Genomic DNA, 22,190 nt, shown 5'->3' on the forward strand with positions numbered 1-22,190 from the left:
TCAGAGATATGCTTAAAATGAGCTGGCCAGCATTCAATAGTGTAGTTGGTTTACATATTTTATACTGAGAATGTATTAGCTACATGGATTTCAGACTTTTCAATCTTTACCTGTGTTAATGCTTGGATTATAGCAGCTATGAAGTTCACATACCATTGACCAGCCAGTGGCTACAGTACATCAGTCAGAAGCTGGCATTCCTCCCAGATATACACAAATAGCTTTGAAAATAGATACAGCAAAATTGTTCCTGTCCTGAATACCTATTAACAGATGCAAGCCATTCAGGTTTACAGTTTAATTTTCAAATTAATGGAAATGTTTTTTCCTTAAAAAAATAAATACAAAAACTATATATAAAGGGTTATTAGCTTTTGAATACTTTAAATGCAGGAATGAAATGTTGTTGATCAGATCATATACAGAGTAGATGATGTGTGGTATATCATAGTGCCAGTTTACATCTTAAACATTGTATTATTGTTAATGTAAGTCTAAATGTGCTTAGAATGAACTAATACTAAAAGGGCACATTTAGACTTACATTAACAATAATACAATGTTTAAGATTGAGGTTTAAGAGTTTTGTTTGAAAATTGAATCCAAGGTAAAACTGGAACACAGCAGTGACATTGCAAACCGTGTAACACCTCTTTGATGCAGCTGTTGATTTCAAGATGTGCAGATAAAACTAAAAATACCAATCCAAATAGTTGACAGCATTGTTGTGAACCTTTTTATGTTTTCTGCATGTATTTTCAATTTTTTGTTTGAAATATTAATTTATTATTATTATTTTACAACTTTTGTTAGTGTAATGCTTGAATTGAACGTTTATTTTAAGAGAATTCTCAATTTAGACTGTATTTGATTCAGACTGGGGCAAGCAGGAGCTCTGGTGTTATTGTCAAAGAGATAGACTCATTATTTTGTTAGCAGTACAAAGAAATATTATTTCTCTTGGTCACATCATGACATCCTGATTAAATGGAATAGCCAGTTTTAAATTGAGGTGACAATAATCCCAGTGAAATGAAACATAGGAATTGGTGGACTTTTTCAAATTAAAAATAAGAAGTCACACGTCTTAAAATATTATATTTTCAGTGGATGGTTGTGAGTAAAGGCTGTCTTGGTCTGCCTGGTTTCTCAGGTAGGTGTTGGATTGAGCAGGTCTGCTGTTTCAGGCAAACAGTAGGGCACCGGCATTTAGACAAAAAGCTGAGAGTGGATTGGAGTTGCCAGGGCCTTATCAGGAGCCTCCCCCAGTGACACATGCACAGCTAGAGCTGCGTTTGACTTTCACTCTTCTCCAAGGGCTTGCAGAACACCTTTAAGAAAAAGATGGAGGCTCTTAGAATACAAATGCACAGACCCTGTTCATTTCAGAGCTACTACCTGTAAGTACGCTGTCTTGCAATGTATTGTGACTCCTGAAGGTGTGTTCGGCAGACTGTAAATATGTACTCGCTATAAATACTCTGACCATATGCATGCATGTATGTTTTATTAGACAATGTGCTTACTCAGGCTTTCTGTTATTTGCGTTAATAAGAGCTAATGGTGTGCATAGGTAAACATGCATGTTCTTCTATTATCTTCTGACTTATGGGGATGTTTGAGCTGTGCTGTTAATTAAAACTGAGTCTGTCATTACAAGGTTGCAGGCTGCAGTCTAAACACACAAGCCACTCCTGTGCATTTGTAACAGTCAGGAATAACAGTAACTGAATATCAAGTTAAGATTAAAAGTAGTTACTTGCATGGAAATGCTTTTAATAATCTTATAAAAATGACAGTACTGTAATATCATGTATCTGTTGTATGAATTACCATAGCTTACATTAATATTATTAACACACAGTTGTAATACCAATATGATAAGATTTCTTAACACAAATAACAACATTTTAAAGTAATGTCTAGGGAACAGCTCAATGCAGTGACTTTTGCAATGGATAGGTCCATAGTGTACATTCATTCACAACTACACTCTGAAACATACACACTCACACAACAAACACTGGTCTTTATGCTTTATTCAAAGAATGGGCATTGAAATACATTGGCATTATGAGGTCGTATTAAGTCAAGAATCATGCAAAAAGCCACCTCCACAGTTTAAGTTATTTACAGAATTGTTCCAGGGTCATGGGAGAGGTTTTGGTTGGACTATAAATGCATTGTGTTTACTAACAGTGTCTGAGAATGAGGAGGTGTGTTGCAATATCAGACAGAAAACTGGAAGAAAAAAAAATACTTCAAGCCCTACACAAAGAGCTTTTCTATTTTTAGGTCTTATAAGACCGTTGAGGAAAATTTGTTACTATAAAAAGTTGGCACTGATTGCACTGTGCATGATGAATAATGTGCAGTGCTAAAATATATATTATATCCATATCACATATATAATTATGCACGGACATAAATTATTTCACATGGACACCATTATAGTGTTAAGGGGTTAGCTAAATAGGTGACGTAAAACTAAGAGAACCACCAGTATACATGTGCTGTAGGAGATGATGATGACACGCCGTTATATGTGTGAGGAAAGACTTTTTTTTAGGTGTGTGTCGAGTTGAGGGTGGGAGGGGTTGTGTATTGATGATGGTGGGTAGTAACAATACTGTAGACTGTTCATGTTATATAATCAATTTAAACATGAATGTAAGGAAGGTCAGGATGAATTCTAGGTAATTTACCCTCAAAATCTATTTTCATAAATCTTCATAAAATGCTACTTTTTAATTTTTAATTATACTAATTAAAATAGTTTTATGGAATCATGTCACTGACATTGTATATCAAGTATTATCATGTGAAATTAATCTTGGATGCAGGCTTAAAACTTGACATGCCACTACTTTAATGTGCACATCATATTATCGTAATGTATAGTTGGTTACAAAATGATAATTATTTATAGGTCCTATAGGAGATTTGTGGTTTGATTACCATGAGCGATTGCCATTTAGTTTCATAGTACTTATATCCTTTTATTAACATAATTTGCTTAACACTTGCCAGACATGATGTCTATTGCTGGTAATGTATTTGTCCTCCCTCAATAATTTCTGTATTGTACATGGAAACTATAGAAAGAGAACACAGCTGAGGTTTGGATGTAGGCATTTTTGTTCACTAGCATGGCGTAAAACATAACAGGGTTAGTAATAGTCCAGAAAAGATCAAACAGCTGCACATCACTGTAAATTACTACATTTATTGATTTATGTTTGCTCTGTATTTAAATTACATTAATGTCACTGGAGATCCAAAGTGCATTGTTAAATTAAGACTTGGCAGGCAGAGTTGCACACCATGTCAATTGTTTTCCTGGACAGTGTGTTAGTTAACAGTAGATGTGTGGAAAATATCAGAATTGTTTTAAACTAGTAATCAGATTAACAGATATATTTATATGTATGTTATAGTCAATGGACAGCTGAGCAAAAAAGCAAGTATCTGAGCATGTTTAACTGGTTACTGAATATCATTAAATCCATGTTTAGTATTTCTCACTTTAGAGTAATCAAATATTACAAATTTGATTATGTTTTCATTTTACAGTTTTATCTTTAAGTGATTTAGACATAAATTAATAAAGCATATCAAAAAGATTGGTCAGTCTAATCTGTGTGCATCCTCTTGTTTCTGCCTGGTCCTTTCCTGGTGTTGCCTTTATGGTTCCTCAGTATACTTCAATAAATGGGCTCAGTGGAAACCAGTTTGCAAATTTTCAAATAAAAATGTATTGAGCGACCGTTGCTATTGTAAGAGGTGGGGCCATGTAAAGCATTCAGTAAAAGCACTCTGCCAGAGTGCAGAAAGTATATTCTGGTCTTAAATCCAGCCTATGCCACTGATTTCCTAGGGGGTGGTGTACATTATTCCCAAGCACCACTAGGGGAAGGTGGGTGGAAGCTGGCCGGGAAAAACTGGCTTCGACACACGAGCCACTCCTGTGGCTTCTCAGAGCTTGCAGATTAAAGATGTTAGCGCTTCTCTCTGAGATAGATCCTATAATTTGTGTGATGGATGGATTGTAGGCATTATGGATTTGCAGTGCACAAATAGTGGATGTCATTGAAAGTGTTTATTGGAGGATATCCCTCCTGAAGTAACACAAAAGTCATATTGGTGAACCAAGCTGCCAATTCCAAATTTGGGCTTGTAAGAAGTAATAGTAATAGTTGCAGGTTGTAATTTTTAAATGTAATTGTATAACATGTTCAATTGCTTTTGCTGTCTTTATATAGTTTGCTTATAAAGTCGACAACATTAAATTAATGCAGGTCAACACCCTATTATAATAATTTGCTAGCAGTGGAATTTTTTTTACACTACACTGTAAAGGACAGCAGTTAAAACTGGCAGGTGATCTTTTAAAACTAACCATTAAGAAGTATTTCATATAATAATATCATGGTTTGTCTAAACTTCCCATGCTAGGATATGCTGTGGTATACTAGATTGCTTCGAAATTTCTTTATGGTGCATTATTTTTGTGTGTACACTGAACGATGATGATGATACCGAAGTCTGATACTGTGCTTTGAGGCTTGATTAGTTCTTACGTTTATTTTCAAAGCTATAGATCTTTAACAGTTTGACATTTCATTAATGTAATTAAATCCTTTGTAGTGGAAAGCACTTTCTTACCGAGAGCCATAAGTATATGTGAAATTAAATACAAGACAGATTGTTTTAATGTTTCAAATCCTAATGCCATTCACAGAACATTACATTGATTTGGTCATTACAATTTTTTTGCAAGGTGTGAGAGTTTTACTTAAGTTACATCTGGTACATGTATACACTCACCTAAAGGATTATTAGGAACACCTGTTCAATTTCTCATTAATGCAATTATCTAACCAACCAATCACATGGCAGTTGCTTCAATGCATTTAGGGGTGTGGTCCTGGTCAAGACAATCTCCTGAACTCCAAACTGAATGTCTGAATGGGAAAGAAAGGTGATTTAAGCAATTTTGAGCGTGGCATGGTTGTTGGTGCCAGACGGGCCGGTCTGAGTATTTCACAATCTGCTCAGTTACTGGGATTTTCACGCACAACCATTTCTAGGGTGTGTTTTCTTGGCACACTTTAGGCCCCTTAGTGCCAATTGGGCATCGTTTAAATGCCACGGCCTACCTGAGCATTGTTTCTGACCATGTCCATCCCTTTATGACCACCATGTACCCATCCTCTGATGGCTACTTCCAGCAGGATAATGCACCATGTCACAAAGGTCGAATCATTTCAAATTGGTTTCTTGAACATGACAATGAGTTCACTGTACTAAACTTGTCCCCACAGTCACCAGATCTCAACCCAATAGAGCATCTTTGGGATGTGGTGGAACGGGAGCTTCGTGCCCTGGATGTGCATCCCACAAATCTCCATCAACTGCAAGATGCTATCCTATCAATATGGGCCAACATTTCTAAAGAATGCTTTCAGCACCTTGTTGAATCAATGCCACGTAGAATTAAGGCAGTTCTGAAGGTGAAAGGGGGTCAAACACAGTATTAGTATGGTGTTCCTAATAATCCTTTAGGTGAGTGTATATGTATATGTTCAATAAGCAAATATTTAATTACCCTGATTTCTGTTTTTTTGGCCCACTTAGGAATTTTTGGCAAAATATGAGTATTAAAAAAATAAAAAAATAATGCCACTCATATAATGTGCAATAAGGCTTAAATTATATTATGAAAAACCCAATGCCAAATGATTGCTATAGAGTAAGGCTGCATTTGACTTCAGCGGCTAATTAGTACGATTATCCCACAGCTGCATTGGCTCAAATGTTTTCTCTCATTTTATCAAAAGGATCACTCACTCTGGGAATTCTTCAACCCGACAGCTCCAGCACAGCAAGATAGTCTTTATTTTGGGAAAAGATTATTTTCCTGGCAAATAATGTGCTAAATTTAATACAAGAGAGACCTAACAGGAATGTAGAGGAATTACTCCACATTCCTGTTATTACAATAATTATTAACTCTGAAGCCGTTTCCAACTGTAACCTAAATTAATCCAAATTAAGAAGATTTTACTTTACTCCTAGAATATCCTGTACAGAAAGGAATTTAGATTAAACTGTTAAAGCTACCAGAGTACACTGAGGAGTAAAAATGCTGGTAGAGTGCCTTTTTACCAGACATGATGCTAAATTCACGCGATTATAACCTGTATAGGACAGGAAAAGAAGCAACTGGGCAAAGTTTATATATGAACACAAGTTTGTTGAATCACGTTCAATATACAGTGCTGGAAGGTCATTTAGAACTTAGTCAACTGGAGATCTTCCACAATCCCACAATGCTAAGAAGGTCACCATCCCAGTGTGAATACATAAGTATGTAACACTGGGTGGCCCACCCTTTTACCAAGATGCACATGCCTAGAATTCTGTGTGAAATAGTTGAGGCAAGTGCCTACTATAGAGACTGGCGTTAACCTCTTCAGGACACCTTGGGATGGATTTTGCAAAATGTTCTTGAATTCCATGCATGTGAATCAGTCATTTGTTGTTCGAAAACATTTACACAATACCAGTGCAGTTTGAACCTATACAATGCATTTCGCGATTCTTTCCTCAGGGAAAAGCCCAGAGTTTGTGAGTGAAGTAGAGTGTCCCCATGGTTGAAAGGTGGTCACAGACCCAAAATGTGTATTTAACAGGGTGTGGGAAATCCTGAATCCTATTTGTTTCCTGTTCCTCCTCTAAGCTAATCGATTTCAGCAACCCATCAAAAGAGTCCTTAATCATTAATAATAAAGCACAAAAAAGAATAATATAATTAAGTTCAGTTTAGTTGGAAGTTGATTGAATTTAATTGAATGGGGCCCGGCATACATAAAAATAGTCACTGTAAATTTGTAAAACGTGACATGCCGAGATTGATTTTAATTATTACTTTCTCTTCCTTAATTAGCTTTATTTTTTAATCAGATCATGGTCTGATATATATTTATTTCAATATTACTGGTCTTTCCTTAAATGAAACCCGGACATCTCGGAATAATTAAATTACCGAGAGCAGTGTTTTTGTTCTAATTGAGGTCCCTTTTCTCTCTTTCTCGCTGTGCCCGCAGTAATTCGTCAGAGCAGCATGGGTCCTCCAAGCCCCCGTTAAGCACCGCTACTATGACATCACGGATCTTGCTACGGCAGCAGCTCATGCGTGAGCAAATGCAGGAGCAGGAGCGGCGAGAGCAGCAGCAGCAGAAACAGCAAGCGGCACAGTTTCTGCAGCAGAGAGCACCAGCCAGTCAGACACCAGCCATCAACGTCAGCGTGCCCACCAGCTTGCCTACTGCAACACAGGTACCAATGGAAGTCCTCAAGGTAAACTGTTTGTTTTCCTCTCTGGGCTCTTGTGCGCTCCTTTGCTTGTGCCTACCTTCCCTATACATGTGTCTTGGATATCCATTTTAGGAGCTCTTGGTTAAATGATGATTAAATGTGAAAGTATTGTTTTGTTTTGGTATGTTGTGCTCTTTCCCTCTTCTATGGTGTGTGTATGGTGGGCTTTTTGGTCCCGAATGTCTCGGGAGCCTCACTGTCAAGAAGGACAGTTAAATTTGCAAAAGATTAATTTCAACAACCATATGACAACATAATACACAACACTGTTACTAGAGAATGAACTGTGTTAAAATCCATATGGGGATTATCTTTCCAAAGAGAATTCCTCTTTAAAGCATGCTGTGTTTCCAGCCTTTTGGCATTACCCATGTTTAATCCTATTTGCTCAACTACATTGACGTCTTTTCATAGCTTTGATTTCTTGTTAGTCGGGGTACTACAAATTCATGTTAATATTTCTGTGCCATGGGAGATAGAGTGTGATAATTACTCTAAAAAATTAATATGCCTCCAAGAATAGACACAGCTAACACAATTTGGTAAGGATTATTTTTTGAGAGTATAAGTTTCGCTGGCTTGCTGTGTTTGATTTGTTAAATAACGCTCAAAAGATGTATAGACGTGGAAAATGTCAAGCTGATCTTAAGGCATATTGACATTCTGAGGACAATACTGAATTAGTGTCCATGCATTTTTAATATTTATGAAATGGTTTTGGAAATGTGTAACATCTGTTAATTTGTAAAGGATTTTAAAATGTGCAATAATACATGTTTTCAACCTAATGAAGATTGAATTGGTATATTGTATTTTTGTTCTTATAACTACAGAAGTTTACAGTACACAACTATGCTTTGATTGTTATGTCTGTTGCATCCTCTGAGCAGTGTTATACGTTAGAGGGGGTGGGGATTGAATTATGTCTGAAGGAAGGGACTGTTTGATGACGGGGATCTAAATTACACCATATATGCAGCCATCATGTTTTTTGGTGTTTGCTTTGTTTTTCATTAAATATAATAGCTAATGGCAGGCTAATGTTTTGTGATCTTCATTGTATAGAATATTTAACATATGTACTTTAAAAGTTTATAGTCAATTAAAACTTAATGTTTGGAAAAGAAAAAAACGCTTGGTTAATTTTTCCAAAACACTGTCATTGTTAATTACATGACTTTGCTTCAATTTGGTAAGAAATAGTCTGATTTCACGAAGGATTCAGTGCTGTTTGACTGTGATATGCAACTCTTTCTTACTGAACTTTCAAAGAGACTATGTCAAAGTCAAACCACAACCTCTCTGTTATTAAACAGAGACTAGAAACTCGACAAGCTGAGAACTGCTGAATGGCCTTCTTTTGTTGGTTACTTTCTCTTATGTTCTAATATTCTTTAATGCTTTATATATGTATGATATTATGCTTTCTGGTTCAACATACAAATATATTGACACAAAATCTGTGGAACCCAAATCATTTTGTATGTGAAGCTGGTATTGCTTAACTCATCTGCCAGATGTATTGATGGACCACCCACTCTGTCTTACTGTCTAGCCATGGCTGAACTCAGTCTGTCTGCCTTGTCCACCTTAATTTATGAATTCAGACTGAAGGGATTACCGTAGATTATTTGGGGGGGAAATTGTTTTGTCACCATGAACTAAATGAGTGTTAAAATCAAGAATTGTAGCAAAGATGGAAATACAACAACAGGGTAATTTGTAATTGTACATGTAAGACTTTCCCCAAAGGCACTGGGAGATGTTGATCTTCAAACCTATGCAAATAAGTTTGAAGCCTATGTATACTTTCAGTTTTTCAGTATTTTTCCCATAGAATATCGACATTATATCTGCACATGGTCTTGAGATTATATATATCTTCAGAATACAGGTGCTACATGTTACTGCTCCAAAAGGAAATATTGAATATGTACATTAATGTGTTTGCACAGTTTGAGAACTGTGTAGTGAGCTGTTAGCAAATCAAACATTTTTTAGTCTTTTACATCTTTAGATCTTGCTCCTTTCTTTCAAAGAAGGTTAGGCCATCATGCTGACTGAATTGAGGGTGACAAACTGGAGAAATTCCTGTAATTCAGGAGGAGCTTAAATGCATTTTTTATTGTCTGAATTACAAAAAAAAGTAGCATTCTGCCCAGCACAGTGTGGCAGTTTAACCTGCCTGTCTGTGACAAGATTAGTAGTGCACTCGCAAAGCTATAAAAGTAGGAGAAATTAGCTTAAGGGGTACCAGGCTGAGCTGCTGGACCTTAAAAGTGAAAACATTAAGCTTAGATGAGTTTGTCTAAAGAAAGATTGGTCCCTTAATTAGCCAAATGACCTCTAACCTTTGAGAAATAAGTAAGGGATAACTTTAGGGATCAAGACAAAGGCGCACACAGTATTACCACACACTGAACACTAATTCATCAAAGAATGCTGATAATTAGCCTAGCTGCTTTCATTCTTTGGCATATTTAAGAAAAAAAATACTGCTTTGAAATAATGACTGCAAGTTAATATCCAAAGGCTTTAACATCATTATAGTGGCTTATAAACAAGAAAAAATACTGTTGCACTGTTATAAAATAATGTTATTGATTAAGTTCAATGGAGCATTTGGGTGAAGTTTTGCAATGCAATGGACATTATAATGCATTCAAGGAAACCAAAAACAAAATATGTATATTGATAATTTGGTTTTGTTATTTAATTAATGATGAGTATTATGCTGTAAATGTTTTGTCTTATTTATAGTGCCTTTATATACCCCTATAATGTTCAAGTATCAATAACAAAAACTATGTTTGTGTCTGGAAGGCTTATACAATAAAATGCTTCCCTACATTTTACTTTCAGTGTATCAAATAATACTCATCAATTCCAAACAAAGATATGATTCTACCATTTTAGGTTTATTGTGTTTAACATTCTTCACTTCATAATTGTTTTTAGAAACCCCTTTGTCAGCTTAAAGAATTAAAGACCTTTGTACTGCTTATTTAGGTTTAGTATTATATAGTATTGCTGGTCTTCACATTTTTAAAACCTTTCCTGACATTAGGTTAGCTTAGCTGGCTTATCAATGGGGCAACAGAGTTTAGTTTTATGTGTTGATTTGAAAGATTTGATACATTCAATTAATATTTGCCAAATCACTTGAAAAGTTATTTACACACACATATATATATACATTTTAAGGAATAGCCTACTGTTGAATTATTTCAAAATGCTACTAGCTTAAATAGAACCATTTAAAAAAACCTCTACATTTACAAGAAGAATGCAACATTGAACAGCTGCAGTAGGGATTCCATAAAAAAGCATACTTTATCCCACATACCTTCACCCCACAGACACAACAGTTGAGCAATACTAATCACTTTTGACTGTTAAATGGCATCACGCAGAGCAAGGCTATAACATATCTGTGCTACATGATGAAGTACATCCAGCAATGAGGTTCCCTAGGATCATACAAACCAGCACAACAAGTAATATAATACAATAATAATAATACAAATAATACATAAAATACCATATTTGTAATGCTTTTAAAGAAGTCATTCTCAGAGTTCTTGAGAATTAATATTTTGCTATTTATGTGTGATATTAGCATGATAAAACGTGCAATTGCAATGAAAAGCTGATGGGGGGTTTGGGGGGATGGGGCAGGTACATTTATTTTACCTGAACTGTTCATGCAGTGTGGAATAGCTGTGTACACAAACACACATGCTTAATTTAGCTTATCATAAGACAGGGTCATCCTGTGTTGGTATTGTGAACTTCAACTGACAGATATATATGAGGGGTTAAATGTCACATGAGGTCAAGTCTTAGAGATCATTTGTTTATCTTCCTCTTTGCAATTTCCAGTTACATGTTTGTGTTATTTAATTACCATTAATTGTTTATCCACCTATCTACACAAACCGTACAATGCTTGCACCAAATTGGGCAAACCCAAAGTGTTTGATTCGTTCTGAAATGAAAACCAGATCAGTTATTCCTATTTTTATTTTTATTTACTATCATTCCAGTTGGTTCAGTATGAGTTAAAGTGAGAACATTTAACACTCATTAGTTCTAAACTATAATTATAGAATTCAAATTAAGTAACACTTTTATTAAGGTTAATTTAAGGTCAATACCGTCAGGAGCTGAACTTTTAACTGATTAATAAACATTGTTAACAAGAGTGTATTCAACGGTTTAATTTGTCTGCTGTATTAGCTTATTACAGAGCAATTAAGTAAAAAACTAAATGGGGAAAAGAAAAACTTTAGGAATGTAATGAGCACAATATTTACAAGTGAAAAGGAAGGTCAGTACAGCTGGTCTGTGATAGATATTTATTTCCTATGTACAAATACACACACGTAATATTTATTTGCCTCCCTTCTTATAATTATAATTAACAGTCTCAGTGATTGTTCTGAAATTAAAAGCATGTTCTCCCCAGCGGTGCTGTCTGTCTCCCTCAATATCAGTTATTTGTGTAGTTTTAGATTTATACATTTGCATGGTCAAATCATGGCCACTTTGTTTCACAGATTTTTTTAGGGTTGGTATTTTAATTAAATTAACCATGGCATTCAGAATATAGTGGTCTGGTTATCTCAGCATTTATGTGCAGGCAGTTTTAGGAGGAAAATTATTTCTGTTTATTTTTAACTTTTTATTCTCCCTTTTGTCAGCCATTATTTGCATGCCGCTCAATTGTTTAAAAATGGAAAATTGGAAAATGAAGCATGCATTTATATTTTTTCTGTGTATTCTGTTAGGCTCAGTTGGGAAGATATGAGTCTTTAATATTCACAACACCACCCCTGTTATGGAAAATTTTAGAATGTTATCTGGGGTAAGTATTTTAATATACACTAATCAGACAGGAGAAGAAGCACTGAGAGTCTTGATGAACCCAAGAAAAGTTCTTTAGTGTGAAGTATTATATTATCTTTCAATAAAAAAAATCAAAATTAGTGCTAAGAGAGAAAAATGTGCTATCCAGTACTATTTAATGGAAAGGAGACTGATTTGTATTGATGGTTTATGTCAAACAGAAACAAAATCTTATTGTAAAGGTAAAAAAAGCTGGTCTAGTCTGCCCCTCCCATCTCATTCCATGCTTGCTTTTTTTCCAGAGTAGTAGTAGTGGATCTCTCATTGTGTGTTCAATTATTTTCTTTATTATATTTAATATTATCAAGGCAAGATGTAAATCAATTGAATCCCATCACAACTGTAATAAAAAATCTGTTGGACATTTAGCAGAGCAACTGCCAATGGTTTAAACCAGCTTCACTGCTTCATGATGCTACCATGACGATAGATTCAGCGGAAATAATTTCTCAACCCTATGACTTTTAAATATCATCAGATAGGAGAAATAGCGTGATGTAGTTTAGCATGAATACGGACTCATATGGACTAGTCAGTAGTCGTGATGACCTTATAAATTTAAAACTGCAAAGCTGTCTTACAGAGGCGTGAAAGAAAATGCTCTATCATTATCTGCTTTCTTTGGGCAAAAGAGATTCGTTACTGAAGCGTTGCTATAGCCAAAGTTAACAAAAGATATCTTTGTTTCACAGCTTAGATATCATAATGGCTAGAATCTTAGAGAATTCACTCCCATGTAAAGTGTACAGCTATTTTTAATATATATTGGTAAGTTTATATTTTTTCTCTCTTTGGAATACACAAACATAAAATATGTTCCCTTTTTATGAACTTCTTTTCAAGCAGCGTGCATTTCATGCTTTATGCGGACAAATGGACAAATGTAATGTAAAATAAGTGTAAATAAATGTATTACTATGTATTAATTGTTGTTGTTTTAAAAAAACGAATTCAAATTAAAAAGTAAGTTCAATTTTTTATCCCAATTGATCTATATTAGTAAAATTACAGATTAGCCTGGATGAATGTGTGAAAACATCAAGTTAATATAAGATTCTATAAAATGTTTTTCTACTAGTTTAACCATAATCTTTTATTTAATCATCAACCTTTTCTGAGATTCCTATAAAAAGTCGACAACATACAAAATACAAAACCTTTTGAAGATGATTAACAAGGGGAAGAAATAGTAAATAGATAGAAAATGTAATTAAACTTACAGTAACATAATATGTGCACACGCGAACAACTAAGTCCAGCTTCGATCAACAGCTTCTCTTTTATGATATGCCTGCATCTTTTATGTGGTCGTCTTCTATGTATTTTTTAATCTCTTGGGATTTACTCAATAGCTTCCTTTGTCCATTCTCAATGTCTTCTTCTTGTAATGTGTCTGACCACTCAGAATAGGGGTGCATTTTTGCAACCACAACACAACAAAGAACTTGTGACCGTAACGAAAAATGGACTGGGTTGTTAGAAATGGCTGAGTTTGAAAATAATGTAGTCGCAGCAATTATGAGTGTCATTGATGAACCAACAGGTTGGTGATGTATGCAATGCTAACTATTATTGTCACACATATGTCACATATTATATACCAATAAATCATGCAAAATATAATCTCTTTACAGGCAAAGGTGTTACCCCCTATTCAAACTGGGTTCCTTTCAAACGAAATTGGTTCAGTTCATTTACTTTGAAACAATGTATCAGTGTGTTGGCTGTTCACACTTTTATTATTATTATTATTATTATTATTATTATTATTATTATTATTATTATTATTATTAATAATAATAATAATAATATTTCTTGGCAGACTTACAACATTAGTGCAATACAAAGTGCAAGGCATCAAACATTACAAATTCAAATTTACATTATACAAAGCAATTCAAAGCATAATACATTTTACAACTTCCAATTTACACAGGTAAGTACAGTAATACAGGTCATACATCCTGGAAAGTAAAATCTAAGTGCTGTCAAGATGTAAGGTCATAGTCAAGGGCTACGGGAAAGGGAGCAAGGGGGAAATCAATCAATAATACAAGTATTAGTAACTCAAGGAGCATGATAAAATGCTGTGAAGTGCTATCTTATGGGGATTAAAAGGACTAATAAGTACTGTCTGAAAAGATGTGTCTTGAGTAAGCGCCATTTGTACATGTATCTTGTGTACAAACAGGCTCAGTTTGTTTGGAAACTAACTTGGGGTCGTTTTCGTGGACTCAGTTCACTTGTGTTCATATTGCAATAATCAAGTGAGCTTGGTTCATTTTGTATTGATAAAACACCGGATATTTACATTTTTCATGATTAGTGCATAGAAAAAATGGCAGCATAATGCGTACAATTACAAATACATATGACGGGAATAAAGTAACTACATAAAGTAGTCCAAACACATTTGACAGTCTGATGTAACCAAATAATACATGAGTGCATTCATGTTTTGCAGAATGTGCGCAGATCTGACCAGCAAAGCAATTCAGTTTCAGAATCTGTGAGGATTGTCTTTATCATGAACACATACAATATTTAAACACACTGTGTGCAGATATTGAACACAACAATAGGCTCCTACTTGCGAATATTATAATCAGCGTCGCGCTGCTGAATGGTGATCGTTTTGCCTGTATAAAAATATACAATAACACAGTAGTGTGACGTCCCCTAAATATCCATCTAGGAGTATTTTACTGCTACTGCCATACCTTTAAAAATATAGTGCTACTTTACATAATACATTAAATGAAGGGTTTTACAGCAATTTGTTATTTCTGACATTTGTTTTCTCACACAAACAAAAGTACAAATAAGCCACAAAATTATTGAAAAATTACTCACTCACATGCAGCATCTTTAGATTAAATTGTATGCTCTGATGTACACATGTTAACTTTAATTTGCATTATATTCCATTTAATTTGTTTTTTAGAAATACCTGTCACACCCTAGATGAATATAGCCCAATATTAGCCTACTGATGTTACCGTTAACAATAAGTAAATTAACGAATATATATAAATGCGAATGTTATCTTAACTGGTACTGTACAGTCAAACTACACGTTATTGGGTGTAATGTAGGTTAGTTTTATGTTTGAAAAACAACCAAGATCTTCCAGTGTCACATTCAAGATTTCCAAGTGAACCGAACTCTCCCTCTTTTGGTGGTCTCAGTTAGTTTCAGTTCGCTTGCCAATTGAAATTTGTTGTTCACACTCTTGTCCAAATGAACCAAACCGCACTGAATATGAAACAAACATCTAATGTGAATAAGCCCTTAGACTGCATTATACTGACACTGACAGTAGTTTGTTTCCAGTTATTTAATTTGTTTTTAAAGCAGTAATGTTAAACTTCAAATTCAAAGTTGTTTTGACCAATCAATCATTCGCAGATCTGCAAACCCAGACTTCTGGTAGATATACACAATGTAATGTCATGCTTTTTTCTCATTTATTTTAGTTGATTTAACTTTGTATGTCAAGACACACAATGCCTCTCGTTACACGGCCATGAACCGAGAGCCGAGTCTCTCAGAGTGTTCAGTGGTTCAAGTGATCTGTGACCGCTGGGCCCAGTGACCACACTGCAAAAACACACAACCATATAGCCTGGTGACCTGGTCATAGCGTGAATACGCACCTAGATTGATGTATCATTTGCTTTTCCCTCCTGACTATTTGTTCTTGGTAGTGAGTCTGAACAAAACCGGTTCCCTGCTTAGAACCAATAGCCCAGTAAACACAATGGAAGGAAACTGGCAAAACAGGGAAATTATCGAACTTGTACAAACACGTCCAGAATATTGGTCCGTAGCTGTAACTAGTGTCTGTAGCGTCTCATTCCCATGGCTTCAGCGCTCTTGCTGGCAATCTCTGTTTTATGTGTGAATGGGTATTTGCCGGCAATTTGCTGGCATTCAAAGCCAGTCTGAATGGGGTGCAACAGGAAAAAAGCAGGCAAACGTTGCCTGCAATTTGCCAGCATTTCAGTGTGAATGGGGCTTTAGATTCAACAAAGATGTTAAACATGACTGTTAACATGGTTTTATGTCCAGTTTTCTTGCTTGCTTCTGAGCTTTCTTGAAGTTGCAGGTCTTCAGGTGTTTTTGCAAATGACTTTATCATCGGCAAATCGTAAGTTGTTCAAATAAGCTCCGTTTAACTTGATTCCTTTTTCTTCCCAGTCCAAAGTCTTGAACATTTCTTCAAGAGTTGCTGATGTAGCATTTGCTGTAGATGTATTTAATAAGAGAACTAGGTTTCCTCAATGTTTTGATTTCTTAGATCTCTGATGACTGAGTTTGTATATATTGAATCAAATGCTTGCTCGTAGCCCAGGTACAGAAGAAACTCATATTCTCTGCATCTTTTCAGTACTTCTCTGACAACCTGTAAATGATCCATCGTGTTATTTCCAATTCTGAATCCTGCTTGCTCTCTTGGTTGGGTCCAGAGTGTCTTGAAGGCAATGTGTTAATGTATTTGTAAATACTTTGTATAAGATAGGCAGTGGGCTAATGGGCCTATAATTCTTCAGATCTTCTTTGTCTTCTTTCTTGTGAAGGAGAATGACAGTTGCGTTGTTCCAGTAATCTGGTATTTGTTAAATCTTGATTTAAGATTTGTAAAAAGTTTATTCTCTAACTTATTTTAGACTCTCCACTGTGATCTCCATGGAGATTCCATCATCTCCAGGTGCTTTTACATTAATATGTTTTATGCCATAGCCTACGTCTTCTGGAATGATTTTTCACTTGTGTTCATTGAGATCTCTTCATCTTTACTGCTGTCATCATTACTATATAGGTTTTTGTAGAAATCTTCCACTCTTCTGATAATTTCATTTCAGTTTTTGATTGTTGTACCAGCATCATTTTTCACTGCAATGATTTGATTCTTTCCTATCTGTAGGCGTTGTTTTATATTTTTGATGTTCCCATTATTTTCAGTCTTTTCTTTAATTAGGTTGCTGTTGAACTTTCTTATATCTTCAGTAATGTTTCCTTACTCTTTTGCATAGCTCAATATAATTAACATTTGATTTGGGTGCTGGACTATATTTAATATATCTTGTTTCTTGTGAGTATGTATGTATGTATATGCATGTGTGTGTGTTTTGCATTCATTTTACCTTATCTTACCTGGTAAATAAATCTGCTCAAGATAGTAATTTGAACCGAATAGACCGTTTTCTTTCAAGACTTAATAATGTTTCCTAATTTCCTAATGAATAGTTTGCACTTTGTATTGCTCTTATGTTTTGTAAGTTGCCCTGGATAAGGGCGTCTGCCAAGAAATAAATAATCCAGATTTTTCCTGTAATAGTTGTATTTCAGTGAAACTGGTGTCTTTAAGCATATGTTTACTTTCCCTCTTTTACACTACACCAAACATGGATCTAACAACATGTAAGGCATTCATGGTAATTCCACAAGATTTTTTCAAGGGCCAAGATAAGAAGTTGGGTGGAAAGTAGTTTCTATGATTTATGTAACCAAATAATTTAGTTTATACTTACAAGGGGACAGAAAGTAGATGCAGAATACAGGTAAACCATTTGAAAGGTGTTTTTTAGGTGACAAATCTGTTTTGTTAGAAATTATTTAGTAGCCTCTTACTTTGACCCTTTTCAAAAGGGTGCCTTTTGGGGCACAGGCACAGTTGATTAATAGTGCCATGAGAGCTAATGGTAACTAGTATGAATGCACAGTATCCTGGGCTGAAGTTCAGTAATCAGCAATACAATTGCATTGGTGCCGTATGGTAGCATCTTGCATTCAATTGCTTATTCTACTATTTACTTCTATATGCAAACGCCCTTCATAGTCCTTGAGGCTTCTTTGTTTGTAAGTTCTCTTTCATAACTGATTGAAAATCATTTCTCACCAGAATAATAATAAATGTGTCTCTTTGACATCGAAGCAGACCTTTGAGAAAATGTGGGCCTTATTTTTTCTCCCCAGCACATTAGAATTATTGTTTGCCATTTTGCAAGTGCAAGATAAGATTTTGTTAATCACTCACAAGTTAGACAATCTTAGCCATTGTTTAAAGTCTAGAGTGTAGATTAACATTCTTCTTAATATATCTGGCTTCTGGCACAGCTTGATGTTTAAAGAGCATAGCACTAAAAAAAGGCTACTCTCTGTTCTCTGCTCTTCCTTGAAACTGAGCAGCCTGTATGATGCATGCAACATTCAAACAGTAATGTCATTGCACTCTGACTTTAACAAGAAACAAAATGGCCTAGGGCAGCTACAATCTGCGCACATGGATTGTTTAAACAGAAGCTTCTCTTGTCTTTTCCTTATAAATAAGTAAAACAGAAAGTCAGCAGTATAATGCAAACCCCAATTTCATGATTCATTTGGTTTTGTAACCTACGATTAAAGCTTAGGCTTCCTCACTATTGTGTTTTAAATGCTTTTCCCACTGTATCTTACATTCTACAGCTGGTGTGTTTTTTGTCTGCTTTAGCCATTTTTCGGTATATAGTTAGAAATACAATTATTTGTTGTGTGATTGCTGGTATAAAATTAACCTTTAAAACATGACAGATGAACAGTGCAGCCCCTCAGTCAAATTCTACTACACAATTAGAAACAAAATATGGTAATAGTGAACAGATGGAGGGCACTGTTAAGATGTGTACACTCAGTTTGGGATTATGTAGCTGTTCCTGAGACTTAATTTGGTGATGATACCTGAACCTTATTTTTTATTTTTTTTATTTTTTCTGAACTGCCCCTGTTTGCCACACACTGTATCTCGTGCCTTCCTCTGTGAAAGTGATGATGATGTCATTGCTCTACGAGGTTCACACTTCAGTGCAGAACTCCTTGTGATTCAAAGGAGTCTTTGCAGGTACATTATCTGATAGTGTGAGATTTTCAAAAGGAAATGAAACGAAAGAAAGAAGAGATTAAAATACATTTACACTAGTAAAGTGGCAGCAACAGGACAGATGAATAAATTGCCGAATTTCAAAATCTCTCATGACAGCAACATACATGTTTGTGTCAATTCATACATGATTGTTTTAATTTGTGAAACTCATTCAATTAAAAGTCATTCAATCAAATGATACAATCCAGATTTCAGAGACTTGTGAAAGCTGCATTCTTGCAATAATGCCTATATCAGCACATTTTTTTTAATTGAGTTTATTTATAGTAATTACCTTAGCAAGCTTAATTTACCAAAGACCACATTCTACATCTGATGTCTGTGATAACATATTTAAATCACTGGTATTGGCAAATCACAGATATGCTTTAGGCACTTGGTGCACAACATTCTTATTTCTGTTTGTTTGTCAAGAAGTGGACTCTCACTGGTTCAGTGCTTGTCTATTAATCCAGTGGAATAGGAATTTCAGTCTTCCATGAAGCACAGAATGTTTTCAGCAAATTATCTTTATTAATCCTGAATTCGTAAGTGGTGCGTGATTTTCCGTTGTCCGTGATTTCATTATCTTGTAGTATGGAATATAAGATTCTTGAAACACTGTACTCCAAGAAGACAGAGTGACATTGGGGGACCCCTGACTGCTATGTGTCTTGGCTGGTTGCAATAGCAGGCATTTTGATATAACATGTTATATATGATATTCATAGTAAAGTTGTTGACCTTTCTAATATTGTGTATCTGTAGATTATTGTGTGTTAATGCTTGTTAAAGCATGTATGGTGTCTTGGATAAAGATGTCTGCTGAAAATCTATAAAAAGTGCTGTTCACTTAATAACTTTAGTGATTCAGAAGTGGTATATTTAAGGAAAAAAGAAAATAATCTTGTTAAAAAACTGAAAACGTCAGACACAGAACTATGATAAACATCTTAATACACATTTGAGCAAAACAGCTTACCCTTGCAAAGAAGAAAATGTAGAAGAAATCAAAGGGCTCATATGGAGGAGCCAGCTTGGAACAGTGTCTTGTGTTCATGCGGAAAGATTAGCAAGGGGTCGTAATGTGTATATCCCCTCAGGTCTTGCTCAAGATTTAGAAAATAGCATTTAGTTTTACAGAGCATAAGTGATCTTGCAAAACCCTGAAAAAAATAAGATAATGCTGAATCCAGTATAAAATGTCAGTGTAAAACTTTATACATATGTACACTATAAATTAGTGGAAAACGCAAATATGAATTTCATAGGGTAGTTTTCCAAGTCTCATTAATGAGCTTATTTTAAATTTTAAGGAAAGACATTTCAATTACTAGACTTATGAATGTGTTAGTTTTTTACTTTGTACACCAGTGTTGCCAGCTGAATTAGAGTAATCTAGGAAAAACTTAAATTTGCTGTGTGAAATGAACCATTAGGTGGCAGCCTTTCCTCTTGATGTCAATTGCAAAACTAAAACCCCACTAATATGACAGGGGGCACTGTGGGGTAGGAGGTCAGCCTTTGGATGAGAGGTTAAACAGAGGTTCTGGTCAAACTGTGGTGAACATATGTCTAACATACAATGACCAAATATTTTACAATATTAAAATGTAGCCTGGCTAAAGCCATTTCACCTTCTTTACCTTTTACTACAGATAAATACGATGCCTCCTGCTCACCCCTTTCAGGGTGTTCCTGTCGTGAGTCTGGTGTGTGGCACAGGGTACAGAAGCACAGGGTTTTGTTGTGGGTGTAAGCATTTTCAGATTCATTCATTGTAAATGTACAAACTGGTACCTTGTTGCTGTTTGTCAGCAGACACTTTCTACTGCTTATTAATAAAAACAAGATACAGTAAAGGTTTGTAATTTTCAAGTTAACAGGTAGGTCAAAGATTTGTTGTATTGTCTAGACCAGTTATTCTCAACCCCTGCTCTGCTGGTTTTTGTTCCAACTGAGCTCTCAATTGAACCCTTAATTTAACAAATAATTTCCTAAATCAGAGCCTTTTCATTATTGTATACAGTAGTTTTAAGTTTAAGTATAACAATGTATATGGAACTTATCTTTTTAAGGAAACAAGTTTTAATCAGTTTGAAAACTAAAATGTAAGCATTACTTCAATTAAATGATGGAGGGTGTGATTGGAACAAAAACCAAGGTTGAGAACTACTGGTGTAGACTGTAGTGTAATTAGATGGTGAATCCCTAGGGCTGTCTGTTTGCATGATGTTGATGAAATGGCTGTTTGTTTCTTTTTAATTTTTAAGAATAGCAGTGTAATCAGACAACACAAAGATCTCACTTATGCATTCAGCACCACTTGGTTGATTCCTACAAAGCATATGGGTCTCTCACCATTTTTTTTTCTTCAGCAAAATTATTAATTTTGAGAAGTTATGTTGGAAAGTGCATTTTTCTTATACTGCTTAATAGGATAAATAGACTGAATCACTCTGATCCCTTTCCTTTTTTGATGTATTGAAAAAAATAAAGTGAACAGTTCATTAACTATTTATGAGATGTAATAATTTCTGCACATGGTGCTGCTCATCCCATGAGTGACTTAGTTCAAATTGCATTAAACACCAGGAAATACAAACATAAATTTAACTAGGGTATACAGTTGCTATTACAGTTGAGTAGTTTTATAAAATCTCAACTATGAAGGGCTGGGAAGCCCCACTGAGATGATGAAATTATAAGATTATCTTGCATGGTTGAATAAAAAAGGAGAAACCTAATGTAGGAAAATGTATAAATATACTAGTGATATGTTTCAGGATCTTGATCTAAAGGATATTTGTATTAGATTTTTTGATTTTTACTTTATGAAATCAAAAGAACTTAATTACTATCTGTTTTTGTAGAGATATACATTTTCAAGTACATCAGTGAGTATGAGGCTTTTGTATGTTATAGGGGAGGCTGGGTTTACTGGATGGTGATTTGTGAACATTTTGTCTGAATTGTTTAACTGAACAAAGAAAAAACCCTG

General features: G+C 34.9%; 1 protein-coding gene across 2 annotated transcripts in view; it reads left to right on the forward strand.

Moving 5' to 3' along the window:
* mitfa (melanocyte inducing transcription factor a) overlaps positions 1-22,190 on the forward strand; it is a 56,511-nt gene that overhangs the window by 13,075 nt on the left and 21,246 nt on the right. The window contains exons 1-2 of one of the 2 annotated variants that reach the window (XM_066698033.1): positions 1,298-1,400; positions 7,110-7,362. In XM_066698033.1, the coding sequence (XP_066554130.1) occupies positions 1,345-1,400; positions 7,110-7,362 (309 nt within the window). In that variant the 5' untranslated portion in view covers positions 1,298-1,344. Of the gene's footprint in view, positions 1-1,297; positions 1,401-7,109; positions 7,363-22,190 lie in introns of those variants that run through there. The other variant, XM_066698032.1, reaches the window with a different exon arrangement.

The sequence above is a fragment of the Amia ocellicauda genome, chromosome 3 (assembly GCF_036373705.1).
Source record: "Amia ocellicauda isolate fAmiCal2 chromosome 3, fAmiCal2.hap1, whole genome shotgun sequence".
Lineage (NCBI taxonomy): Eukaryota > Metazoa > Chordata > Actinopteri > Amiiformes > Amiidae > Amia > Amia ocellicauda.